This window comes from Pipistrellus kuhlii, unplaced genomic scaffold, assembly GCF_014108245.1.
Source record: "Pipistrellus kuhlii isolate mPipKuh1 unplaced genomic scaffold, mPipKuh1.p scaffold_m20_p_4, whole genome shotgun sequence".
Taxonomy (NCBI): domain Eukaryota; kingdom Metazoa; phylum Chordata; class Mammalia; order Chiroptera; family Vespertilionidae; genus Pipistrellus; species Pipistrellus kuhlii.
Window position 1 is genome coordinate 68,343,241 of NW_023425540.1, and position 25,013 is coordinate 68,368,253.

The 25,013-nt window shown below is 39.8% G+C and overlaps 1 protein-coding gene across 4 annotated transcripts; it reads right to left on the reverse strand.

Annotated features, from left to right (window-relative positions):
- Positions 1–443: 443 nt before the first annotated feature.
- CUNH5orf63 (chromosome unknown C5orf63 homolog) lies at positions 444–24,803 on the reverse strand. 4 transcript variants are annotated; one of them, XR_006739643.1, is made up of 5 exons: positions 24,672–24,803; positions 10,137–10,257; positions 6,361–6,417; positions 5,445–5,726; positions 444–1,047 (listed from the first exon to the last, which is right to left on the reverse strand). XR_006739643.1 is itself a non-coding variant. In XM_045571116.1 (4 exons), exons 2-4 carry the CDS (start codon positions 10,248–10,250, stop codon positions 5,550–5,552), a joined length of 336 nt encoding a protein of 111 aa, XP_045427072.1. In that variant the 5' UTR covers positions 10,251–10,257; positions 24,672–24,803; the 3' UTR covers positions 5,090–5,549. The 4 variants fall into 4 exon arrangements, 3 of the variants coding, with proteins under 3 accessions (XP_045427072.1, XP_036264988.1, XP_036264987.1); XM_045571116.1 differs by lacking the exon at positions 444–1,047 and having other exon boundaries at positions 5,090–5,714; XM_036409095.2 differs by lacking the exon at positions 444–1,047 and having other exon boundaries at positions 5,090–5,726.
- Positions 24,804–25,013: the final 210 nt, after the last annotated feature.

Below are 25,013 nucleotides of genomic sequence, written 5' to 3' on the forward strand. Positions count from 1 at the left end.
AATCTTTACTTAGATGCTCCACAAGCATGGCATATTTCCTATGTCCCATCTTTCCCATCTACCAAAACATAACCAAAACTTATCCTTCCCTTCCTCACATGCTCTCTGTCTCAAACAGTAAGTACCAGGACATACTCAATAGACATAGCAAGAAGACTGGGAGTCATCCTAGGTTCCATGCTTTCTCTTTACTCACTCTTCCCTCGCCCCCTCAGGAGATATTTGGGAGTAAGGTATTTTTGAAGTTTTGATAGCCTTACTCCCAAATATCTCCTGATGTTTCTTTCTAACTCCCATTTCCCTAGTTCAAGTCCTCATTACACTTATGATAGGATATAAATGAACTTTTGAATATGGCAGAATGACCTGCTCTTAAACTTTTTGGATGTGCAAGAGCTACTGATTATTCCTAACCATGCTTTTAGTCTCTGATGATTTGCATAACCAAATGATCATGGTTCCTATAGTTGATTGGGCAAGGGATGGGCACCTGACCCAATGGTAACTCTGTAAGTTTGATTAGCTAATACACGACTTGGGTAACTGGCTGTAAAAACTAGATAAGCAAAATTCCTCTTTTGGGATTTCAGAATAGAGAAGCTGAAAGTCTCAGACCATTAATGTACAGAAGGGTCAGCAGGAATGATGGGCAAGAACATGCTGCAGGTGTGGGAGGGGAGGTCTTTCTCTCTGAGAAAGCTGATCCTCTGAGTAAACAGGGGAGGTGGTGAGCCTGGAGAGAAGAGGAAAAGAAAGAAGCTGAGGCACAGTGAGAAGGGTTCTGCTTCGATTTCTATGGTTCCTTCAGAATACTTCCTGAGGCCTGGCCCTACTATGATCCTACTGTCAGACATCTACGAGTTGCTGGATTATTATAAACAAACAAAACAACCTTACCCTGAGCAAATCTCTGCTTCCTGTGATAAACTGGCCAGAATTACTGAGAATGCTCTGGTGAGACATCTGGAAGACAGCAGCACTGTAACTAAGATCAGCAACATGCAGTACCAAATTCAATGTTTATTCCACTCCTTTTTAAAGCATTAGCTTAGGGGAAAAAAAAAAAAGAGAAGGAAGGATTATATCAATATTTCATTTGGGAGCAGAATATTATGATGAGCTTCTTGTGTATATAAAAACAAATTGATCTTTGCAAATATAATTTTTGAAAGAAAAAGTAACTGCTGCTACAAATATCATATGAAAATGACTATAATCAGTGACATAACATTGTCTTCTGCTTATCAACAATGGTGTAATCAAACCACCTTCTAGATGCTGTGTTTCTAGGTAGCTGCCTTTTGATTTGCCAGCAGAGGAATTGATGAAAATCTCCCGGATTCTTAGTCACATGCCCACATTACTCTCTCAAATAAGAATTAATAAAGAAAATTTATTGAATATTTATAGGTAAGGCACATGTAATTACTATGTACTCTAAATATAGAATACAATCAGATAGCGTCTTTATTTATGTCTCCCAATATCCCTACAGAATGTACTAAGTGGGGAATTTCCTACTCTGTTTAGGACAAAATTAAAACCGGGTAGTGTAAGGACTCTTTAAGCATTCTCAAGCAATTGAAAAGTCCTATGGTCATTTCAAATTGTGTTATTGTATCTATTCCTAAGTCATAATAAAAACTTAGACCTTGGTTTAAAATTAAGTCCCACCCTTTGCCCCGTGAGAAGCCATGTGCAGGTGAGAAGGTGTGGGAGGGGAGGTCTTTCTCTCTTTGCTTCTAATTCTTCTAGGGTTGGGATGGGAGAAAGTAGGAGAAGTGAGGAGAAGCAGGAGTATTGTCTGGTGAAGTGGTAAGATGGCCTTCAGCTTTCTGGGCCTGGTAAACATTTAGCGGACTACATTTCAAAGGAGCTTTTGCACGTTCTTTGGAGATTGCATTCACAGCTGGTGATGTCTCAGCTGCAAGTCCCTGGATTCAGGCAAATGTGCTCTCCATTTGAGCAGCCACTTACTTCCTCAGCCCTTAGAAACCTAGTATTTTCCTTCTGCTCCCAATTGGCTTGGGTGCATCTAGGCTTCCCACAGCCAGCCCTTGCTCACGACTGATCCAGATCTGATCCCTAAAGGAACACACACACACACACACACACACACACACACACACACACCCTTCCTCTGGACACACTCGCAGCAACAGCAGCTCCCCTTCAATCTGTACCCCATGTGGCTTGCTAGTTTATCTTTCAGATGATTTCCCAGAAGGGAACTGGACCACGGTGTTCTTCCTACCCAGAGACATATATTAAGTGATATGTCCCTTACTCTTGACATTAGGTGACCCCAATCTTTTACTTTGGTAGGAACTAAGAACACACTTTTTTTTTTTAATCCCACCAATAAAAACATAAATATAAAAATATCCTTTCTCTAATCTCCAACAATCCTATGTGATCTAGCACTTCCTATGGGATGTAACATCTATTTTTTTTTTGGTGCCTCAGCCAACACTTTAATTTTAAGACCCTTAGTATAATGGGTTTTTGTTTACTTGTTAACAATCCTAAGGTTAGAAATGTGTTGTTTGGATGAAGTCCTTACCTCCCCCGTCCCCCCCATCTCCATTATCCTCAGGCAAGAAGTGCTCCAAAAGAACAAATCTCCAGGGGCTCTTGGCCAGCCCTGCTTTCTGAATGGAACCAATGGATTCCCTCTCTCATACCCCAGCAGGTCTTGAAACTCTTGGAACTTTACCAACTCATGGCCCAGAAGGACCAGCACCCTGAGACATGGGTGACATAGCCTTCATACTGCCTGCAGTAAGAAGGAAGGAACATAGGGTGCCCAGACACACGGGAATCAGGAGCCAGAGGGATGAGGCCAGGAAGCAAGGGAAGGACCACTTCAGGGGGAAAGTCACACATCTCATGAGGTCCTTGACAAGGTGGACCCTAATCAGTCTTGTCAGTCTCATCTCATTCATGCTTTCTCCTTCACTATAGCCACACAAAATTACTTGCCATTTTCTAAATATGCCATGCCCTTCCATCTTTAACCCTTTTCGCCTGCTACTCATTCAGGATGGAATACCCTCCTTACTCTCAACCCCTCTCCCATTGCTTCTATTCAATGAGTAAGACCTAGTTTGTCTCTGGTTTTCAAGAGAGGAAGGAAGAGGGAGAGATAAAAACATCAATTGTGAGTGATAATCATTGATTGGCTCCCCACTGGGGATTGAGCCCGAAACCCAGGCATGTGCCCTTGACCAGTATTGAACCTGGGACCCCCTCAGTCCACAGGCTGACGCTCTATCCACTGAGCCAAACCAGCTAGGGATGCTGTACCATTTTTTACATGTCTCATTTGCGGATCTCATGTCATTACATTGTAGCGCTTTAACTTGCTCTCTGCTCCCCAAGAGATAGTATGTATCTTGAAGAAAAGGACAGTACCTTATTTTTGTAATCCTGCCACCTAAGATTGTGCTTCAGTGTTGGAGGAACTTCTATTGCTGTGTAAACACACATTTATTATTCCATAGTTTCTGAAGGTCAGAAGTCTAGGCATGGTGTGGTTAGATTCCGAGCTGAAATCAAGATGTTAGCCAGGGCTGTGATTCTCATTTGGAGTTCGATCCTCTTCTAGACTCACTGATTATTGACGGAATTAATTTTCTTGAAGTTGTAGGACTGATGTCTCCATTTTTCTGCTAGCTGTTGGCCAAGAACTGCTCTCAGTTCCTAGAGGCTGCCCAGTTTCTTGCCATGTGGCCCCTCTAGACGGTTCACAGGACTGATGCTTACTTCCTTCTAAGCTAGCTGGAACGTGTTTCTTTGATTTCCTCGTCTATAATCAGCCAGAGAGAATTCTCTGCTTTTAAAGGGCTCACCTGATTAGGTAAGGCCCAACCAGGATTATCTACTTTTGCCATATAATGTAAATTATCTCAGCAGCGATATTTCATCCTATTCTTGAGTTCCACCCACACTTCAAGGGGAGGGAATACAGTATGAGGGTAAACTGGGGTCAGTTTTGCCTATCACAGAGCTCAATTAATATATATAAAATCAAATAATATGTGTTCCAGAAATATATAAATCATAAACATTGTTACTTGATTGTAATATTTTTTCTCTTATCTTGGAAGGTTTTTAAAGTTACTTCTTAATGTGTGTTGGATCCAGAATGGTTGTGTTTGCTCTATTTGAAATAACATGATACCCATGCCATGAGCCTTAGTGTGCTGAAATTTGGAGTGGGTGGCAAGACCTGGTTTGACAGGTGACTTAAGCTAAGTCCCTGAAACTCTCTGAATGACAGATTACTCCTCATATATAAGACATTTTAAAAAAGTTTTTTATTGATTTCAGAAAGAGGAAATGAGCTGGAGAGATAGAAACATCAATGATGAGAATCATCAATCAGTTTCCTTCTGCCTGCCCCTTATTGGGAATCAAGCCCAAAATCTGGCATGAACCCTGACTGGGAATCCAACAGTGACCTCCTGGTTCATAGGTCAATGCTCAACCACTGAGCCATACCAGTCTGGCTATACTAATTAAATTTAAATGTAGCCAAGGAACTCACAATATCCAAATTCATTAAAATAGTTCATAGAATAATTTCATTATAGATAAAGTTGCAATGATATGATTTTAAGAGGAAAAGGCAGTTTTGTTTTTAAATGAACCTACTCCTATACTGGCCAAACCTGACTATGGTAAATATAAATAAGAGCACACAACTACATTTTTAATACTTTATATAAAATGGCAAAGAACATTTTGTTTTTAGATGACATATCTGTTCAATTATGGTCAGAAGTAAATTTTCCCTAAGATATTAAAACCTGATAAAACCGCTGTTTCATAAAAGGCTTAATTAACTCAATTGATGATAACTGAAAAACTAACAAAGGCAGTACTCAAATATTACAAATCAATTCACTGATTACATGCAAAGCATATTGAGATCCTTATATACATTTTGGGGGCTTATGTCTTTCTTTTGTTTTTCTTAAATGAAGCTTTCTTTGGTTCAGATAATTATTCTCTTCTACCCAGAAAAATGAGCTCTAATTTTAAACAGGTATTATTAAGTTCCACCAAAATAGGCTTCATGCAGGTGTATTTGTTAAAACATCCCTTTATTGACTGTGCACAGTTTTTAACAATTCACATTTCACTTTATCTACTGAGAGGAAGAGCATTTATTCCTCCATTAAAAAGTTAAGCCCTTTGGGCAGCAGCAGGGATGTGGAGCCCTCTTCCTATAAATGGCACTGTCCAATGAATGTGAAATGTTTCCATATTAATACAAATGACAAGAGAAAAAGAAATGAAACAAATGGATTTCTCCCACTCTCCCTGCCAACATACTCCTCTTGTTTTATAAAATGCCAAAGGTAAACAGTTTTCACATTGTACATCCACCAATCAGAAGAGAAATGTCAACACTTATTTGGCACCACTGAGTTCAGAACCTTATTAGGCTGTGTGACAGTTGACCACAGGAATACAAGGCCATGGTCACTTCCTTGGGAAGATGCCTTCTGGACAGCGAGGGCGGAAAATCACGAGGGCTTTCATCAGCTTCCAGTACCTTGCTGCTCAAGTTTCTGGAGCTGTTTTTCAAGTTTTGAGATGTTTACTCGATGCATCATCAGAAACTGGCCATTCAAATGAAAGACGGGAATGTCAAATTTATACCTCTCATACCAAGCAGAGTTTTCTGGAAGTGTGATGTCCACCTCCTGTAAAATAAACTGAAACAGAGGCAGACTAAAGCTCTATATTTTTGAGAACATGGAATGATGCAATAACTTCAGTGACAAACTGATCCTGAGACTGGTTCTAATGCTCAGAGGTTTTTGTTATTGTTGTTTGTTTGTGTGAGGTCCAAAGTAATCGAATGTCCCTGATTTCCACAACTTGGTTGATTTCATTATATTCCATAACTCCAGATTTTGCTACTTTTCTGTTATACCTGTCACATTCAGCGTCCAGGCACTACTCTGTTCCCAATGAAATAAAATATGTCCTCACAGGGAAACTTCCTGAGAATCAGAAAAGACATGCTTTAGTTTTTAAAAATGTCATGCTTTACTACAGGTGAACCATGGAAATGATAAAATAAGAGAAAAAAATAGGGACAAAAGTTTTGAAAAAGCATGAATACAGCATTTGATATTTAACTTTGACTCACATTAAGAGTAAGAAAACAAGTACTGCTCAGAGAAACACCAAGGATAGTAATTTTTATGGAAATTAGCACTAGCATCTCTCTGGAAATTAGAAAAAAAAATGTAAGTGAAAAATTATTTACTCTCTTTCCTAAAGAAAGGATCCAGATACCTTATATTCATTCCATATACATAAAGCCACACTATACTACATTACCCTGTTTTTATAAGGCTCCAGTACTTCCTTAGCTTCATCACAAAGGGGACATGGATCCTACAGGAAGAAAAAATAAAGCCATTAAACCCAAGAATGGTAGCAACCTGACAAAAACCACAGAAGCAAATTGTATTTTAACAGATTGTTTTCTACACTTTCATTTCCAAAATAAAACACTGTCATAAAAATCTTATAAACAGCTAATATTTCATAGTAAATGGGCTTTCCGCATTTTTCAATTGTTATATTTGTCTCCATAAATCAATCTACCTGTCTAATAAATTTAGATGTTTACATTTGTTACACATGTGTGTATATACACATAACATATATGTACATAACAAATGTATCTATTAGATATATATTATAGGTAGATATATTGATACATATGTACATATACACATACACAATACATTTAGATGCTTACATTTTTTTGTCACTGGCTTCATCTAATTGATAGCTGGGAAAATTATTTTTCACTGATCTATACTCCAAGGAGCACCTTCCTGGCCTGGCTGACATCACCAGACTAGCTAAAAGTCTGCTTTGAATGGGAACACTGAGCTTTGCCAGCTTGTTTTTCCTAATCCATAGGAATAAACCCACTAGCACAGAGTTAGATAGTGAGTGTCCCATCTTTAAAAAGGGAAAAATATTTCAGATGATGAATGTACCAACTCTTTAATGTCTTGTCTCTTTCTCATTATAACTGTCAGCAATAGGTTCCCAGTTAATTCTCCACCTAAGAAGCAAGCACATTTTAGTGCCTGTTCTTTGTACTCTAACCACATAGTGGAGTCTGTTGAGAATGCTATGGATCGTTGGCAGATTTTAAAGGCTTTTCAGGCCTAGACTTCATGAATAGAAACTAGTTACAGGTTCTCGAGCAATGAGTTAAGAATATACTCAACATTATTGGTGCTTATATAAAACTAGAGGCCTATAAAACTAGCGGCCTGGTGCTAGTTAAACTGTTATGTTTTGTTTTTAAAAGCTAGTGCCCTAGGCCTGGCTGACATTCAGGGCTGATCTGTGGGGCAACCAGTGGGGTGATCAGGAGGCCCCCAATGGCACCTGCCTTGGCTGGCCTGGCATCACCTGCTTGCTGGCCCTGCTCCCCACTGCTGGCCGTTTCCTTCTGCAGGGCGACTGGTGAGGGAGGGATTGGGGGGTAGGGGGTGAGGCCCACTGGCACCTGCCTTGGCTGGCTTGGGGCCTGTGGGTGGGGGCAGCTCCTGCATTGAGTGTCTGCCCCTGGTGGTCAGTACGTGTAATAACGACTGGTCATTCCATTGGTTGTTCTGCCATTCAGTCAATTTGCATTTTAAGCTTTTATTACATAGGACTAGAGGCCCGGTGCATGAATTTGTGCACGGATGGAGTCTGGCTGGCCAGCCCCGATTGGGGCTGATCGGGCCAGGCTGGCTGGAGGAGAGGGTTCAGGAGGTTGGTGGGCTGGCCCTGCCCCCTAGTCAAACTCCTGGTCAAGGGGACAATTTACATATTAGCCTTTTATTATATAGGATCTGCTTTTTAACATGACAGGAAGAGATAAACTGTTATGTTTTGTTTTTAAAAGCTAGTGCCCATAAAAGTCTGTGCAAATTATCGTGTGTGTGTGTGTGTGTGTGTGTGTTTATGAGAAAAAGTCCATCAAATTTTGAAGAAGTCTATGAATTGAAAAATGGTAAGACCTGGTGGTCTGGACCATTCAAATATCCTTGTCTAGGATTTCCTATGGCACTAATAGAGCACTTATTTACTCCAGCCCTGAAAGGTAATGAACATTTGTTGGATTGGTTGTCCACTGCTCACACCCTTTTCCTTTAGCAAGAATGCTGTAATTTTGCCTCACAGGAACTGCTCTCAGCATGTTGTGGACTCCATCCCTGATCAATATGGCAATCAGCACATCCTATCCCTCTGGCTAAAATGGAATGGCTCAGGGATTGGGCTGATCGGAGCCAATAGATAGCTATGAGGCTTTTACTGGAGTTTCTGATACCCAAGCTGTGAGATCTGGGGCTTGGCATCACTGCAGTCATTCATGAGAAGAGGCAGAGTCAAGACAGATTTAACCCAGGGATGTGGAACTGAAGAGATTGGCAACTGCTTAGTTTCAGAATGAAGCTATCCCTGAAACCAGACCAAGCCATAAAATCCCTTTTTTTGTTTAAGTCACTCTGGGAAGCACTTTTTATTATTTATAACTGAAAGAGAGCTAATACTGTGCTTTTTCTTTGGATTGTGAACTCCTGAAGGTGAGAGTGATATTATATGCCTAATGACACATATAAAGGGTTCAGTACAAAATGTAAGCTGAATGGAAGATTAGTGTGTGTGTTTTTGCAAATGTTTTCAGCTAACTTGGCTATTGCTCAAACTGAAAAATAGTGCAGGATTTCAGGCTGAATGACCACCATTTGTTTTAGGGATTACTTTATTTTTGTGGTTAATTCTCACATGCATTTCTCATATGTAGACACAGATGATGAAATAGTTTTGTTCCATAATTTCCAACAGTGTAGTATATACTCATAGATATGAAAAGTAGTTGAGAGAAACTATTCTCAACAAGATATTAATTTTTAAGTTTTTCAAGCTTTTTTATTAGATAATCATCAGATATTTTTAAATTGTTAAAATGCCCGAATTCTGAAAAATCTATTAAAACACAATGCTTTTTTTTGTTTGAATTGCAGTATTATTCACTCGTTAATTCTATTACCCTGCACTTTATTTTTTTATTTTTTTATTATTAATCATACAAGGTAATGTTAATTAGCAAAATAAAATCAGCAATGCTTGTATTATAAATTTCAGGGGAAAAGCTCTTAAAAAATTTAAACTACTTTTATACTTTAAAAGTAGTGTCAGGGATAAGAAAACAGTCAAGCCTCATTATTTGTGGATTCTGTGTTTGTGAGTTCACCTATTCATTAAAACTTATTTGTAACTCCAAGATCAATATTCATGAACCTTTTGTAATCATTCACAGACATGCATGTGCACACAACAGAGCAAATTTTGAGTCCCATTCCAGCTGAGATTGAACAAGATGATGCTCTGCCTTCTTGTTTCAGCTCATATGTGTAAACAAGCATCCTTCTCATGATCTGTTCAGTGCCATTTATTTTTTATTTTTTGTCCTTCCTCTTAATAGTGTTGAAGTGCTGTCTAATGCTTCTAGGCACAAGAAGGCTTTGATGTGCCTTAGTGAGAAAATAATGTTAGATAAGCTTTGTTCAGGAGGAGCTATAGTGCTGTTGGCTGTGAGTTCAATATTAATGAATCAACAATATGTATTAAACAAGGTGTCGTTAAACAGAACAAGGTTATGTACTGATTGATTAACAAAAATGTTAACAGAAGCTCATGGAATGTAACCCTGTATTTTCCCTAGGAGCAAAGGTCCAGCATTTGCTAATTCAGTGTTTTTGGTGAATTTATAGGACATAACTATCACAAATAATAAGAACTAAGTTCTAAGTGATACATTTATAAACATCATATTATAATCTGATAGTTTTTTCTTTCAATGTAGGGGTATAAGATGACTACTAAATATATTAATTTAACCTCTAATTGTGAGACAATGAGGTATCTGGGAGGAAATAGAGTTTCTATTGCTGATACTGAAACTGAAAAACTGAGGAACAGGTCCGAAGAATGTTTATTCCTTTACATTAATTTCAACGTTTTTCTTCCTTATTTTCTTCACCCAATGATTTGAATACTTTATGTTTTTAAAGCAGTAATTTTATTTTTCACTCTACCTTTGTGAATAAGGTCAACACAGGCAAAACAGTCCTGGAGGCAGAGAGATTTCTCAGGAAGAGTTTAAAGGAGTAGTTGGCAAATTGCATGCTATTTCCTTGAAACCAGAGCATTTTGCTTCTGCCAAAAAACAAACAAACAAACAAACCAATAAACTTAGGTGCTCTACACTTTGCTCTTTATAATATGAAACAGTAAGCTGCAAGCCTATGATGGAATTTGAAGATTTCAGAATTGCCTTTTGAAGTCCAAGAGTGTCAGATGTTTGGCAAGTCTCCACCATGCCTGCACACTCACTGTATTCCAAACAAAACCAAAATTAAAATTGGGAGGGGGGAGGGAGAATCCATACTTATGGATTAGCTGTGTAGCTAATCACTTGGTTTCTGTAAGCAAACTACATGGGTTTATTTGAATACAAAATTAAATCTTACCTGCAGATTTTGCCAGCATCCTGATAATCTCCTAAAATATGGACTTTCCTGAGATAATTTTTAATCTCTGAGATAGCTTATCTTATTATCAAGCATTCATCAACACAGGTAAGTAGCACAAGTCCCCAGTGAGGGTCCTGAGATCTATGCCCCTCTGCTGGGATGGGAAACAAGAGTTGTACTTAGAGGAACTATAGGGGAGAATTAGACCGAGTTAACTTGTCAGAAACAAAAATTTACTCTCAACTTAAGAAGTACATTAAAAGAAGATTGCCATCATTTTTGAAAACACACAAATGTGCTAGTGTTTCTACTGGAGATATTCTAGGAAGAGCAGTTTGATAACAGCTTCATATCAAACACTAGGCTGTGAAGCTCCCTCATGCTGCTACCTTGTTTGCCAAAAGACACCCTACTTATTCCTAGTTATCCTATTGAGCTTCCATTTAAGTTTGTCCTTAAAACTACAAATATGATCATTTACCTTTTAACTGTTGAGTTTACATTTACCAATATCCCCAAGATGAATTCATTCCTGGAATTTTCATAACATCGCTTCACTCCCAACTCTTCAACTTCATCTATCACCTTCCCCTCCTTTATCTTGGCAAGTTGCAGCCACAAAGATTCTCTTTCTGTTCCTTGAATGACCAAAGATAATTCCTTCATCAGGATCTCTGCACTTGCTGCCACTTTGTATGAAAAGCCCTGAAGTAGCTTTTCCTCACTTGGCCTGGGCTCATGCTACCTCCTTAGAGATGCCTTAGTGACTTTCTTACAATTATTATTGGTCAGCCCACTACTCTCTTTCTTCATACTTACTATAGTTTTTTTTCTTTTTTTTATCCTTTACTATCTAAAATTTTTTCTTTACCTATATGATTCTTATACATAATGTGAGTTCCATAAGAGCAGGTACTTGTTCAACCAGTATCCCCCAAGCATCTGCAATTAACCTGGTGCGTAGTAGGTGTTTGTATATTTCTTTGAATGTTAAAAGTATTGAAGTGAGCCTTTTTCCCCCTCTTTAGTCTCACCTCTAACCCTGATCAGACATTCAGTGTGCACAGAGTCACCATTTGGCAGATGTCATATCATAACTTAAGGTTAGTGCTCCACGGTGTCCATAAAATTGTGGGTGAGGGTGTTGCAGCGGATTCCAACACCTTCACCACTATCTCAAATCTCCCCGCGCTGCTCCACAGCAAAACCTATTAATTACATGCTAATCCCTATTGGTTACCAGGCTTCTCAGTATAAGATTAGCCTTAAACTCATTTCAGACAGAATGATAAAAGACTTTAGAGAAAAGCACAAATTCATATCAAACTAGAATAAAGACCACAGGACAAAAAGATTTGATCCTAATCTGTGAAAACAACAATCTTTCCTTTACTCTTAAACCCTCAGTCTTCTACTTTTCCCTAAATCTCCCTGCTAACTAGATAATCATTATGTATAAACAAGGAATGTGATGAGAATTTTGCAAGGATCTGCTACCCAGCATTACTTCAAGGTAGAAAGTATATCTATATAATCTCATGATATGCTGTGCTACTTCAACTAAATTAAAGCCATGTTATACACATTTTCCATAAATTCAGAAGAATCAACAACTCTAAAAGGTGAATGTAATTAGAGACAATAGCTGTGTTGACATGGCTTTGTCAACACAGAATATAAATGAGGGGGAAAGTTGAATATTATCCATGTTTATACTAGGTAGCAATGTCTGCATCATTGAGAAGGCCCAATGCCATCATTATCACATCTTTGCAGGGTATGGAGTTATGAAAGCTATATGGAGGAGAAAGGAAATGAAAAGTTTTGTTAGAGTAAAGGCAGAAAAACAGCCCTTGGAAATAAGAAGAATCAGACCATCTACGACTGTGATGACTGATGTGAGACTACAACTAGGATAGTGGTCGGCAAACAGCAGCTCGCGAGCTCTGGTTTGCCACTCTGTTGACTAATGAATTTGCCGACCACTGTCATATATCACCCTTTACCTCTTTGCACACAATATGCCACAACTGCTTCATTCTCACAACTTCCAACTACAAGGTAACATTTAGTCTAGCAGTGGTCAGCAAACTCATTAGTCAAACCACGGCTTGGCTCACGTATGGCTCGAGAGCCACAGTTTGCCAGCCACTGAACTAGGACATTGAACTGCCTGACATTTTTTGGTGGAGGGATTTAAGATCTATTGATGTCTGGCTGGTAAGGAAAGGAAAAAGTATTGCTTTTACCTAGCTGAGTTGAGACTGAGGTGTTAAAGCTTGAAAAAAAAAACAATTCCCATTCACAATGGAAATCTGCTTCAGCATTTCCAACATGACAAAACACAGCATGTGGTCTTGGTGGTGCCCAAGACAAATAAAGCCTGTCACAGTAAACAGCATTGCTATTCATTCCAGATTTGCTGGAATATTTGTTCAACCAACCCAGAGAGCTAAGGAAAGTCTTCAGTGATGCTACAACTAGTCTGTTTCAAATGAGTTCTCTTTTGTAGTGCTAATCTTCATTTCTACTTTCTGTATGTATTTAATCACTTAAACATCGCATATTTATTTACTGAGAAATACTTTAGCATTATGTAATTTTTACTATCTTCATATTTTCCAAATGCCCTAAGGCACATGCATTTTACCATATTGTTAAATTAACTTATTCCTTTATATGATAAAATTATATTAGAGCCTGATATAAAGAAAAAGCTCAATATACCTCTCCTAGGCAGAAATAAGACATTCAGACTAAAATTCTGAACACTGGAGTCTACTTAATTCCAGAAATAAAAGGTAAAATGAAAAAAATTATATACTCCAACTGAAACTCTATAATATTCTTCTTAGAATATTTTATTAACTCTGTAAACCCTAACACCATTGCTGTCAAAGTCACATTCACCTAGTCATGCCTTCTTGAAGTAAAATCTTAGTACATGCTACTCTGTCACTGTGACATTTTCATTAGTTCTATTATTTTTTTAACAGTATCTCAGCACTATAAAAATATTCTGAAAGGCAGTCTCTGGCTGTTAGCTCATGACTGTAAGAGGACAACACCTTTTTGATTATGTCATTGAATTTAGTCATGAAATATGTGTCCTTACTACACAGGACATAACTTTATCCTTTGTATTTTGTTACATGCCTCTGTGATACGAGCAGAAAGAGCTGTGTTCATAATATCAAAGAATCACAATTGGGTCACCTTTGTCACATAAAAAAAAAAAAAAAAAAAAAAAAAGCAAAAGGCATAAGACTGGATTTAGAACGTGCCTAAAACAAATTGCACAGCTGAACAATAAAGATGGTGATTCCTGCTGTTTCAAGTCCACTGCCGCTCAGGGGCACATCACCCTGAAAGAGAAAGGGAATGCTGGCTTTTCAACAAAACTGAGGCTGACTTCCGTGGTCTTTATAGCAGAATCAAGAATAACATGGGGGGAGGATTGATTGGACCAATTCAGCCCTCCTTGGAGTAAGATGAAGATAACTTATAGCATTTTCCCTGTGACGCACTGAAGGCATACCATTAAAGGAACTGATTAGAGTACAGAAAAAAGCCAGCATCATTTGATCCTCTATTAAGGATTATTCATTTCTTGCATGAGATGTTGACCAGACTATGGCTGCACATCCCTTATATGGGACTCTTGGAGTCTTCAAACACTGTGTGTGTCTGATTTGAAGGGAAATAACATTGTTCTCGCTTGAGTAGAGAAACTGACCTTCACTGACCAGAATTTTTTATTCATACAAAGAATCCTTTGGCACACCAAGTCTCCAAGCTCACATAATCTCTCATCAGCAAGCCGCAGTGTTAGTTCATGTGCACAATCAAAAAGTCTATCTAAGCCCAAGTACCACCTTGGTCATTAACAGGTAATGTTGGAGCTTCTTCAAAGAGTATAAATTTAAATTTAATCCTGTATTGACATTAACCAAACACTACTTCCATAGCTCTCACTGAACCTGTTCCATAAAGAGAGGCTCAGGGCTTCCATTTAGCCATTTGTGCCATGTGAGATGTTAAGTGCTCATTTTGCATTCATTACCATCTAAGTATAACATTCCTATTTTACCTAGATGACTAGAAACACACATGCACATGCATGCACGTGCCTACTGAAAACAAAACCTATTCTTTCAGACTAGAGGCCTAGTGCACAAAATTAATGCATGGGTAGAGTCCCTAAGCCTGGCCAGTGAGGTGACTGATGGGGTGACGGGGGGGGGGGGGGGGGGGAAGAGGGCCTGCTGACACTTGCCTTGGCTGGTGCCACCCTCTCACTAGAACTGCCCCCCTCCCCCCACCATCACTGCTGGTTGCTTCCCTCTGCCTGCTGGCACTGGCCTTGGCCTAGTGCCCCCCACTGACGAGTCATTCCACAGGTCATTCTGGTGTTTGGTTGATTTGCATATTAGGTTTTTATACAGATAGATTACAGAAAGTGTATGTAATGATGTGAGGTTGCTCTTAGGGACCCTGGGCTACTGGGTTCCTCCTAATTCAGGGAAACAGGGACAAATGCTCCTATGTGCATTTTGGTCAGTCGACTATGTCCAAACATCCCTCTCCTCAAACAAGTGGTTGCCTAGCTTGGGATCTTGGTTATAAGTTTAGAGCCAAGAGTGACAAGGAGGGGCAGCATGCAGGGATACAGCAAAGCTGAAAACTGAGCAGATACTTTGAGATGTCAATTCTAAAGGACTAAGCAGGGCTAGAATGAGTCTACAGAACAGAAATTGGGGGTGGGGGTGGAAGACTTAACCTGGAGAGGGGCCCTCACCTCAGCCCCAGGGTACCTGGCCAGAGGAACTGCCTAGGAAGTGGAGCCAACTGAGACAAGATGTTGCAACAAAGACCCTGAGCTAACCACCCACTTATGGGCTCATTTGTGCATGGCCTCATATTGAGCTTCTTTCTTTTTTTAAAGTGAGGTATATTTGGCATATAACATTATATTAGTTTCAGCTGTCCAATATAACGATTTGACGTTGCAAAATGATCACCCAGGCCTGGGAAGCGAGGAACCGTCTTTCACACCACACGTCCACCACACTCTCTGCAGCTTCTTACTTCCAGATCTCAGTGCCAGCAGGTTCACCACACAGCGGGCCAGAGGAGCCAGTAGGGAACCAGTCCGAGAAAGGAATGACTGGTCACAGACAAGCCTAGAGACAAAAATCCTTTGCATTTCCCTTCAAATTATTACCGTGACTGTGGGATTTTCAAGTATCTGGATGTGTCTATTCTTCAGTTTGTACTCAACGGGTGCTGCGTTAATTTACATTCAACACACCGCTCTGTGAAAAAGTTCTTTAACTGTATGAAGTGTGGCCTTGCTTATCTGGTAAGATTATAGTTTAACTGATGGTATACAGCATTTAGTATATGCACTGTGCCCCCTTATCCCACACCCTTCAAATTCTCAGTAAAATTAAACCTCTCCCCCCGCCCCCTTCATCCTGGTTGGTGTTTGTTTAGCTCATTTCTTTCCCTTCAAATAAAACTCTCACATGAAGGAATCAACTCCACATACTAGTTACAAGAAATAAGAATCATGGAGAGCTGTACTTCATTGGGTTCAATTGAAAAAAGTTAAACTCTTTGTTAAATTAAAAAAAAAAAACTGTCAGGGTGGCAGGGAGTTAAATCTTAACTGAAATAATGTAAATACAGGAGATATTACATTAGGGACATCTAATGGGCTACTGTAAATGTTATGAGAAAGGAAGAGAAGAGCACCGTAGGCTGAGATTAGAGGTGCTTTCACTAGAGGATCTAAATCATGGAGGATTTGGTTATGTAAAAAAAGGGGAAACACCTAAAGTTGGGGTTAGACAAAAAGGTGCTGAGTAGGAATGCCGAGGTCTGCTTGATGGGAGCCACTGAAGCATTTTGAACAAAAGTGTGATGTGATAAAATCAGTTTTGGAAGACTGATCTGGCAGCATCATGCAGGATAGTTTGCAAAGAAAAGGAGAATGGAGGTGGGAAAGAGTCAGGGGCCAATTATGGCAATTTAAGTGTGGGATGAGAGTCATTTATTTTATTCATTCATTTATCTGATGTTTCCCATGTATTAGATGCTATTATAGATGCTGGGTTCAGTGGTGAACAAGAAAGCTAAGTATCTTCAACAATAAAGAATTAAAAAAGAAGCAAAGTTCTCATGGGGTCCATATTTTAGTGACACTAAAGAATCTCTTTAATGCCACTCTTTAGCCAATAGTGATAGAGAGGGGGGGAGGGAGTAAAACAGGGTGATGTGCTATTGATAAGGCAGGTTCTTTAATACGGTACTCTGAGGTGTTGTTTTTTATTGAGACTAAAGAAAGAGAAATATTTGAAGGAGCAGCCTTTAAGGTAGTACAAAGGCTCCAAGGTGAGCACTACCTTGGCTTATTATAAAAAATAAAAATGATTGAGTGGCTGAAGTACAAAATAGTCTCTGGGGATTGCATCATTTAAGGCCTTGTGAGTTCTTTTAGGGAACAAGGTTTTATTTTAAATACAATTAGATTTAGAGGAGGGAAGAGACATGATCTCAGATACATTTTTAAAAGATCACTTTAGCAACTGTATGAAGAATAAATTGTTGGGGAACCAGAGTGGAAGTAGGGACTCAGGGCGCGAGTGCAGTAGCCTGGGTGAGAAGGGTGTGGATGAGGGCAGAAATAGGGCCAACAAGCCTTGACAATGATTTGGATTTGAGAAATGAAAAGATGATGGTAAGGACACTGCCAGTTTTTGGCCTTGAGCCTCTGGTGGGGGCTGCGCCATTTACTAAAATGAGACAGGAAAAGGTTAAGAAATATATGGAACCCAGATCTCCATGAGGGACAAGTAGAGGGTGGCATATGCAGGTTTTGTAGTCAGGAGAGAAGTCAGAGCTAAAGGTAGAAATTTGAGACTCTATCAGTTTAGGATTTGTATTTACATGTAGGAAACTAGATGAGATCATTGAAATAATATAGAAAAAGACAGGACAGACCTCTGAGGAAACCCATAATTTAGAAGTTGGGTAGAGAGGAGCCAGCAAAGTAGGCAGAATAAAAAGTTGGTGAGGTAGGATACAAACCAGGAAAGTGTCATCACAGAAACCAAGGGGAGAAAGTGTTTCCAGAGTGAGGGCCCATTGTCAAAAAGTGATGATTTGCTTGGACTAGAAAATAGATAGTGAAAGAATCTGCCACAAGCCAGGTATGTCTGCTGCTGCTGCAAATGAATGAAATCTTCCAACCATTGCTACCCCTAAAATGAAATACCTGTCAGGTTCTTGCCTAATATAACTTACTAGAGGCCCGGTGCATGAAATTTGTGCATGGGAAGATGGGGGGGTGGGGGCTGTGTCCCTCAATCCAGCCTGCACCCTCTCCAATCTGGGATCCCTCTCACAATCCAGGACTGCTGGCTCCCAATTGCTCACCTGCCTGCCTGATTGCCCTAAACTGCTTCTGCCTGCCAGCCTGATAACCCCCTAACTACTCCCCTGCCAGCCTGACTGACACCTAACTGCTCCCCTGCTGGCCCAACTGCCCCCAACAGCCCTTCCCTGCTGGCCTGGCCACCCCTAACTGTCCTCCCTTGCCAGCCTGGTCACTCCTAACTACCCTCCCCTGCCAGCCTGGTTGCCCCCAACTGCCCTCCCCTCTGGCCTGGTCACCCCTAACTGCCCTCCCTTGCCAGCCTCATCACCCCTAACTGCCCTCCCTTGCCAGCCTGGTCATCCCTAACTGCCCTCCCTTGCCAGCCTGGTCACACCTAACTGCCCTCCCCTGCTGGCCCAATTGTCCCTAACTGCTGTCCCCTGCTGGCCTAGTCACCCCTAACTGCCCTCATCTGCTGGCCTGGTCGCCCCTAACAGTCCTCCCCTGCCAGCCTGGTCACCCCCAACTGTCCTCCCCTGCCGGCCATCTTGTGTGTTGAAGTGATGGTCAACTTGCATATTACCTCTTTATTATATAGGAGGATTAACTAAAAGTAGATATCTTTGGTTAGGATGGGGGCTGTGTATTGGGGGAGAAGAGTGAAGGCAAAAGGTAATTGAGTATCTTAAAAAGAGACAATAAAAGTGAAAACCTTTATATAAATTATAAGCAGAATAGAGAAATAAGGCTTAATATTTTATTACTAAGTAATACTACAAATAAAGTATTGTTATTAATACTAGTATTAATGATAATGATGGATCTATTGACTGAAATGTGCTTTGAACTGGCCTCAAATGGAAGATTTAAATCACAAGTATAGCAGTCTCAGAAATAGGAGATTACAAAACTGAAAAATATTTCAAACAAATAGTTGAACATTTAGGATTGTGGTCATCACTGAAATACACATTTCTAAGACAGGCTATCACTGATTAAAGAACCAATATATTTATCTTCTATTAAGGATGTCACTGGTGATGATTTCATAGAGGTAAACCCCAAAAGACAGGCAACTGCCACTAAGTAGTTTGGAGATGCTAGGCAATTATTCATCTCTTTAAGTCTCAGTTTTATCTTTTCTGTAAAATGGAAATGCTATGCCTCGTTCTGTTCTCTTATTTAACTGAGTCCTGGAGAAACTGTGCTCATAGGCTTTGGGAACCAAATGTCCTCCTGATCAGAGAAGGGAAAATCATAAGCAGTAGAAATGCCATGGCAATAATCCAAAACTTCAAAAGGCACAGAACAAAAAATTTGAAGCAGTTTAAAAATGCCAGGCCTTTAAAAAAACAAACAAACCAAACTGTATGTACAGATCTAGGCAAAAGTAGAAAGGCACTTGCTCACCACAAACTCGCTTTTCTAGTTCCTCAATCATAACTGAAAGCCTTGGCATCAGAAAGGACAGAGTAGGGAACTGTTTGAGCATCTGTGATGGAAAAGCACTTCTAAAAGGGAAGAATAATGTATTATTCTTTCTTACTATAATTAGACACAATTTAAATGATTTAAAAAAATGTTTTAATTTTGCCTGGCTGTTGTGGGTCAGTGGTTGAGTGTTGACTTATGAATCAGGAGATCACTGGTTCATTTCCTTGTCAGGGCACATGCCTTGGTTGTGGGCTCAATCCCCAGTGTGGGTCATGCAGGAAGCAGCTGGTCAATAGTTCTTTCTCATCATTGATGCTTCTATCTCTCTCTCCCTCTCTCCCTTCCTCCCTAAAATCACTACAATTTTTTAAAAGTTTTAATTTTATGTATTACAACTCCTTTTGAATTAGGCATCAAAGTAACTTTTCCTAAAGTCAGAGGTGTTGGCATCATCCCTTCATTAGTTATTTTTATTTTTAAGTGATATTTAATGGCAGACCCTCATCATCTTGTCATTCTCCTTCCTGCCCAGAAGCAGTGCTGTGTTTGCCTAGACCTAGAGCAAGCTGACATATACCAAGTGGAAGGGGAAGGAATCTTTAGTGTAGGCAAGAGTTTGTTTAAGAATCTTTGGACCTTAGTAGTCACACTTTCCATATCATTGCTTCAGAGGAGTGTATTCAGTAATGGGGTTGGTGCAAATTACAATGTCAGGGAAGGATTTCCAGAAAAACATTCAGCTGAGAAAAATAAAGATACCAATTAGGAACAGTAATGTACTATTACTATATACTCTCTCTTGCAACCGGAGGTCTAAAGGGGATGCTGGACTAATTCCTGTTAACACACAGGGCTTGAACATATTATACCCTTTCCCTTATCTCCAACCCCAAAGACACTGACTCAGCATCTGGCCTGGGGCCAGAGAAGCATATCCTGCATTCAGAGTGTGCAACAATGTTCAGTACAATTATGACATAATGGCCCCAAAGCTGGGCCTGAAAGCCAAGAAAACCTGAATAATGTGGTTGGGCTATATCATACATGAGGGCTTAATAGAGTTTAAAAACCAATTTGAAAATTTCTTCATTCCATAAAGATAGCATTAAAACGGGGGTAAAATCATTCTAGTTCAAGGGATGAGAACAAAGTGCATAAGGAATGATGCAGACTCCTTCCCACATTATCCTTCTTAACCAAAGTGACCCATTCCCTTTGAAGATATCTCTGCCACTGAATACTGACCCAGAAAGAAGGCCATTTCCTTAAAACATCTCAGTCTTATTTGTACCTAGCTAGTAATGCCAGTTTCTTTGCTGTTTAAAAAGCACACAATCCTATTTCAAAAAACAACTGTTTGTCATTCAGAATCTGTCCATTCAGGCAATGTCTTCCATTCATCACTGATACTCCATTTCTAATTCATCTTGCCCAAGAGGCAAAGTTATTCTCATGACCACACAAGACCTGAAAGATTCTCCATTTATTTTTAGCTATTTTGTAGTAAAAGACTTTGGGACATTTTAATCACTAACTCTAACATTTTCTTGTACGTGTGATAGCAACAATACGTAGGCCTGTGAAGAATAGTGGTTAATCTGAATGTTGGAAACCAAGCATTTTTGAGGTCAGGCCCTAGCAACCCTCATTTACATGGATTCTAATCCTCTGAATTCTATTCTGTTACTTAACAGCTAACACTGATAAAATATTTTGGAATTAGGAAGTGACTTTTGCTTTATGGATAAAGAAGCTAATGTTTAACCAAAGCCTTCCAGACTACATTTGTTTGTTCATTTCTCTATATTTTCTCCTTGAACAATGGCCTATTTTTATACATAATGAGACCAATATACAATTTTCAGAATTAAAAGGGATCTCCAAGTTCAACCCCTTTTCTTTAAAAACAAATCTCAAAAAGCTTTATATATTAATCCTTAGAGTATACCAAATAACAGATACCACATTTGTTTAAGCCTAATTTAAGGATGGAGAAAAATGAGGGAAATCTCAGCTTTGGATGGCAGAAGTCCTTTACTGTAGGGATGAGGCTCTAATGTCTAAGTCTACAAACATTCAGATTAGCTTTATTTTTAGAGCTGGAGAAACAAAGCTGAATTTTGCTCCCCCCCCCCTCCCTCAGTTTTATGTCCTAAGCTGCCTACTGAATTTCTATTAAATAACAGTATCCTTTCTCTTGGTTGACTGGAAGAACCACGTTTTTAAAAAAAATCAAATAATTCAATCGCATGTTCCTCCTGACATTTCCCCATTATTTCATTAACATGAAAAGAACAGGAATAATGAGAGGAAGTTCACTTATTTCCAGTAGTAACATTCTCATTTCTGCTGCCATTTCATTGGTAAAAAAAAGAAGCAACCAATGCCACATGCCTGCCCAATTACAACACAAAAAGTTGATTTTGAACTCCTTCAGAATGTTAGTAAAGTAGAAAAGATGATTGTGGCTTTCCTTCAATGTTATTTGGGCAACCCAGACTTAAAATAGTCACCATAGATAGGTCTTCTATCCTTAAGGCAGGACCAAACCAAGATATGAGTGCCCTAGGTAAGCTAAAAATTTGGTATATCTAAAAATGGATACTATTCAAATATTCATTCACTTGACAGGCATTTGAGTGAGGAGTTGAGCATGGCAGGACTGGAGGGAAGGAGGGTGGAGACAGGGCTGGTGAACCCTTTCAGCTTGCACATTCCATTCAAAACAAGAGGACCTGCAACGGACAGGCCAGATCCCCCCGGAAGGCAATTTGGTGACCATATGTATGGATTCTCAAATATGCCTTTCCCCATTCCAGGCTGGTTATTAAGTTATTAATAACTGCAGCATTTATAGCTGAATCTAGCAACCCCTTAAAAAGTTATTGTTTTATATTCTTTTCTCTACCTTGCTGCATTCCCAATGATGTTTTCACACTATCTTTTTATTTCAGTAGCATACAGTGAGTGGCTGCAATTGCCTGGCACTGTGCCAGGTACTATAATAGAACTATAAAAATGGTTAGGATACTTTCCATGCCCTCAAGGAACTCACACCTTAGGCAGGGAAAAGTTTCACAAATAATACAATACTGCAGTGATGAAGCCTATAGCAGCCAAAATGGTTGCTACTATGTATTATTGGTGAAATGCTCTGAAATCCTTGGAGATGGATACTTTCTTAAAATAGAAGGTATTCTGAGTTTTGCCTCTATCTCTGGAAACCTTATTTTGGGTGGGAATTGAAATAAAAAGAGAATAAGTAACGTTTCTATGCCTCCATTTCCCTATGGCTATCACTGGGATAGGGAATAAGAGATATGGGATAATACCTATGAGAAACTTAGCCAAAACCTTTTATTTTGCATATTCTTTCTCAAATGATTTTGTTCCTCAAACATGTTAACTAGAGGAAAAATAAAGTAAGCTCACTATTCCCTGCTACCTGTATAGCTACACATCTCTGGATCCAGATGGTTTCTCCCCCTCAAAATAATTGCAAACAATATTAAAGCTGCATGCAGGAACTATTCCAGCTGGCTTTTGGCTTCCTCTGATGTACACTCCTTGAATAAAGCAGCGGCAAGATTAGATTTAAAATAAGGAACATAAAAAACCTTACTCTCTGTACCACAGCACCATCATGTTAACATGTGGAACCTGGAGCCCTAGCATTAGAGTATAAGCCAGCTAAAGTATGCACACATTATGAAATAAAAATTTTAATAATAAAAAAATAACTTATTTTTTGAAGGCATATCTCCACATTGCCTCTGGGTACTTAAGAGTACAATAGAGGCAGGCATCTGGAATAAAATAGAAATACAGTCCAATAAACCCCTAAGCTGGAAAATCCTCATTTCTATTACCTGCCTTGCCATCAATCCATCTAAATAAAACCACATAGCCACATTTTCCTCTATTGAAGGAGACAAAAAATATTGATCCTTCCTTGGAAGGCTACTACTGACCACAGGAAGCATGAAGAAAGGAATCTACCTATCTAAAGTACCTAACCCACCAATCTTAATGTCCATGACAGAACCAATTTTAATTTTCATGACAGGTTCCAGGCAATTCCTTACTCCAATACTGCTATAATCATTCACTATTTCCAGGGTATACCTCTTTCCCCAAGTGTTTTAAATCTCAATGTATACAGCTTCAAATACTGGTAGAGAGCTTCATATGCATTTTCATAAGCTATTCCTCAGATAATTACTAAGTGAGACGAATGTGGCTTCTGAGAGCCACCTCAACTTGCAGTGTCATGCACACTTGAGACATGCTCTAGTGGCTGTGTAGTTAAAGAAGCCCTGCTTATGTTAGTAAATGTGTTAAAAGGGTTGAGATATGACAGATCCTAGACACTATCCCTACCCCAAAGGGCCATACTGTGAATTTTTAAAAAAGTGTTCTAAAATATGAAATACTGTATAGAACTTTCTATTGAGAAACAAAAATAATAAAGATAAACATTATAAAAGAAACAAGAAAAAAGATCACTCAGGTAAAAAAAAAACAACAACAAAAAACCCCCCAACTCATTGTTTTTGTTAAAGATAAACTTAGAAACAGACATTTGCCTTTTCGTGTTAGTAATAATGTAGATGGAACTTTTCCACTTCTGGACTTACTAGAAAATTGCACGAGCTGGTATTTGTCGGGGGTAACAGACAAGGCTAAGTATTTGTTGAGAATTGTATAGTCTCTGACTTATCTCACTGCCCAGCACGCAAAGGGCTGCGTTTGCCCAATAAAGCAGCGAGGAAGTCCAGAGAGGATAGCATCTTTCAACCCTTTCACCCCCAATTAAAGGTCAGCATGGTTGCTCAAAAATATTTACTTAATTCAAGAGTCCTCTCAGCAGCCTGCCCACTGAGATGATACTGCCATTTCACAGAAGTTAATTAAACAAAGGACGGGTCATTGGTGAATCACTGTAATATAGCACGAAGCTGAAATGTTTCCTGCTTTCTCTTAAAAAGCTGCCTTTTCCTGCCCGTTATTTTGTCCACTTCCCAGAGCGCCAACTCGCGCGCACGCACACACACACACACACACACACACACACACACACACACACACACGTTTACAACCCCTGCAACCCCTCTGGTGGTTCATGGGTTTATGGCTCCCGGTTTAATGAAAGTTTCTCCTAAAACGCTGGAAATTGGCCGTGCGCGGCACAGCCGGGGGCTCTTTGCGCCCCTCTCCCGCCCGCGGCAGGCTCAGTGCAGCGGCCCGCAGGGCCCACCTCTGTTGGGGTCACCGGTACCCACCTGAGCCGCCGCTTCCGCCTGTGTCACCGCTTCCGTCCTGCGCCCCGCACTTCCGCCCGCCGGAGCGACCCAGCGCCTACTGGGCGCCCCGCACTTCCGCTGGGCCCGCCTTCCCCTAGGCTGGTGTGTGGATCTCAGATCTTAGCAGACCGCCTCTTGGAAGGGTGGCCACGCCTGCCTGCCCTTACACTTGAAAAGAGCAAGAGAAAAACCAAATCTAGCAGAACTGCTAATAAACAGGGGAGTGGGAAAGGAGGGGGACACGGAAAATGACCCAGAGTGTTTGGGGACTACTTAATCACAAAAGTCAGTAGCCAACTTTTTGAAAATATGCAGTTCATT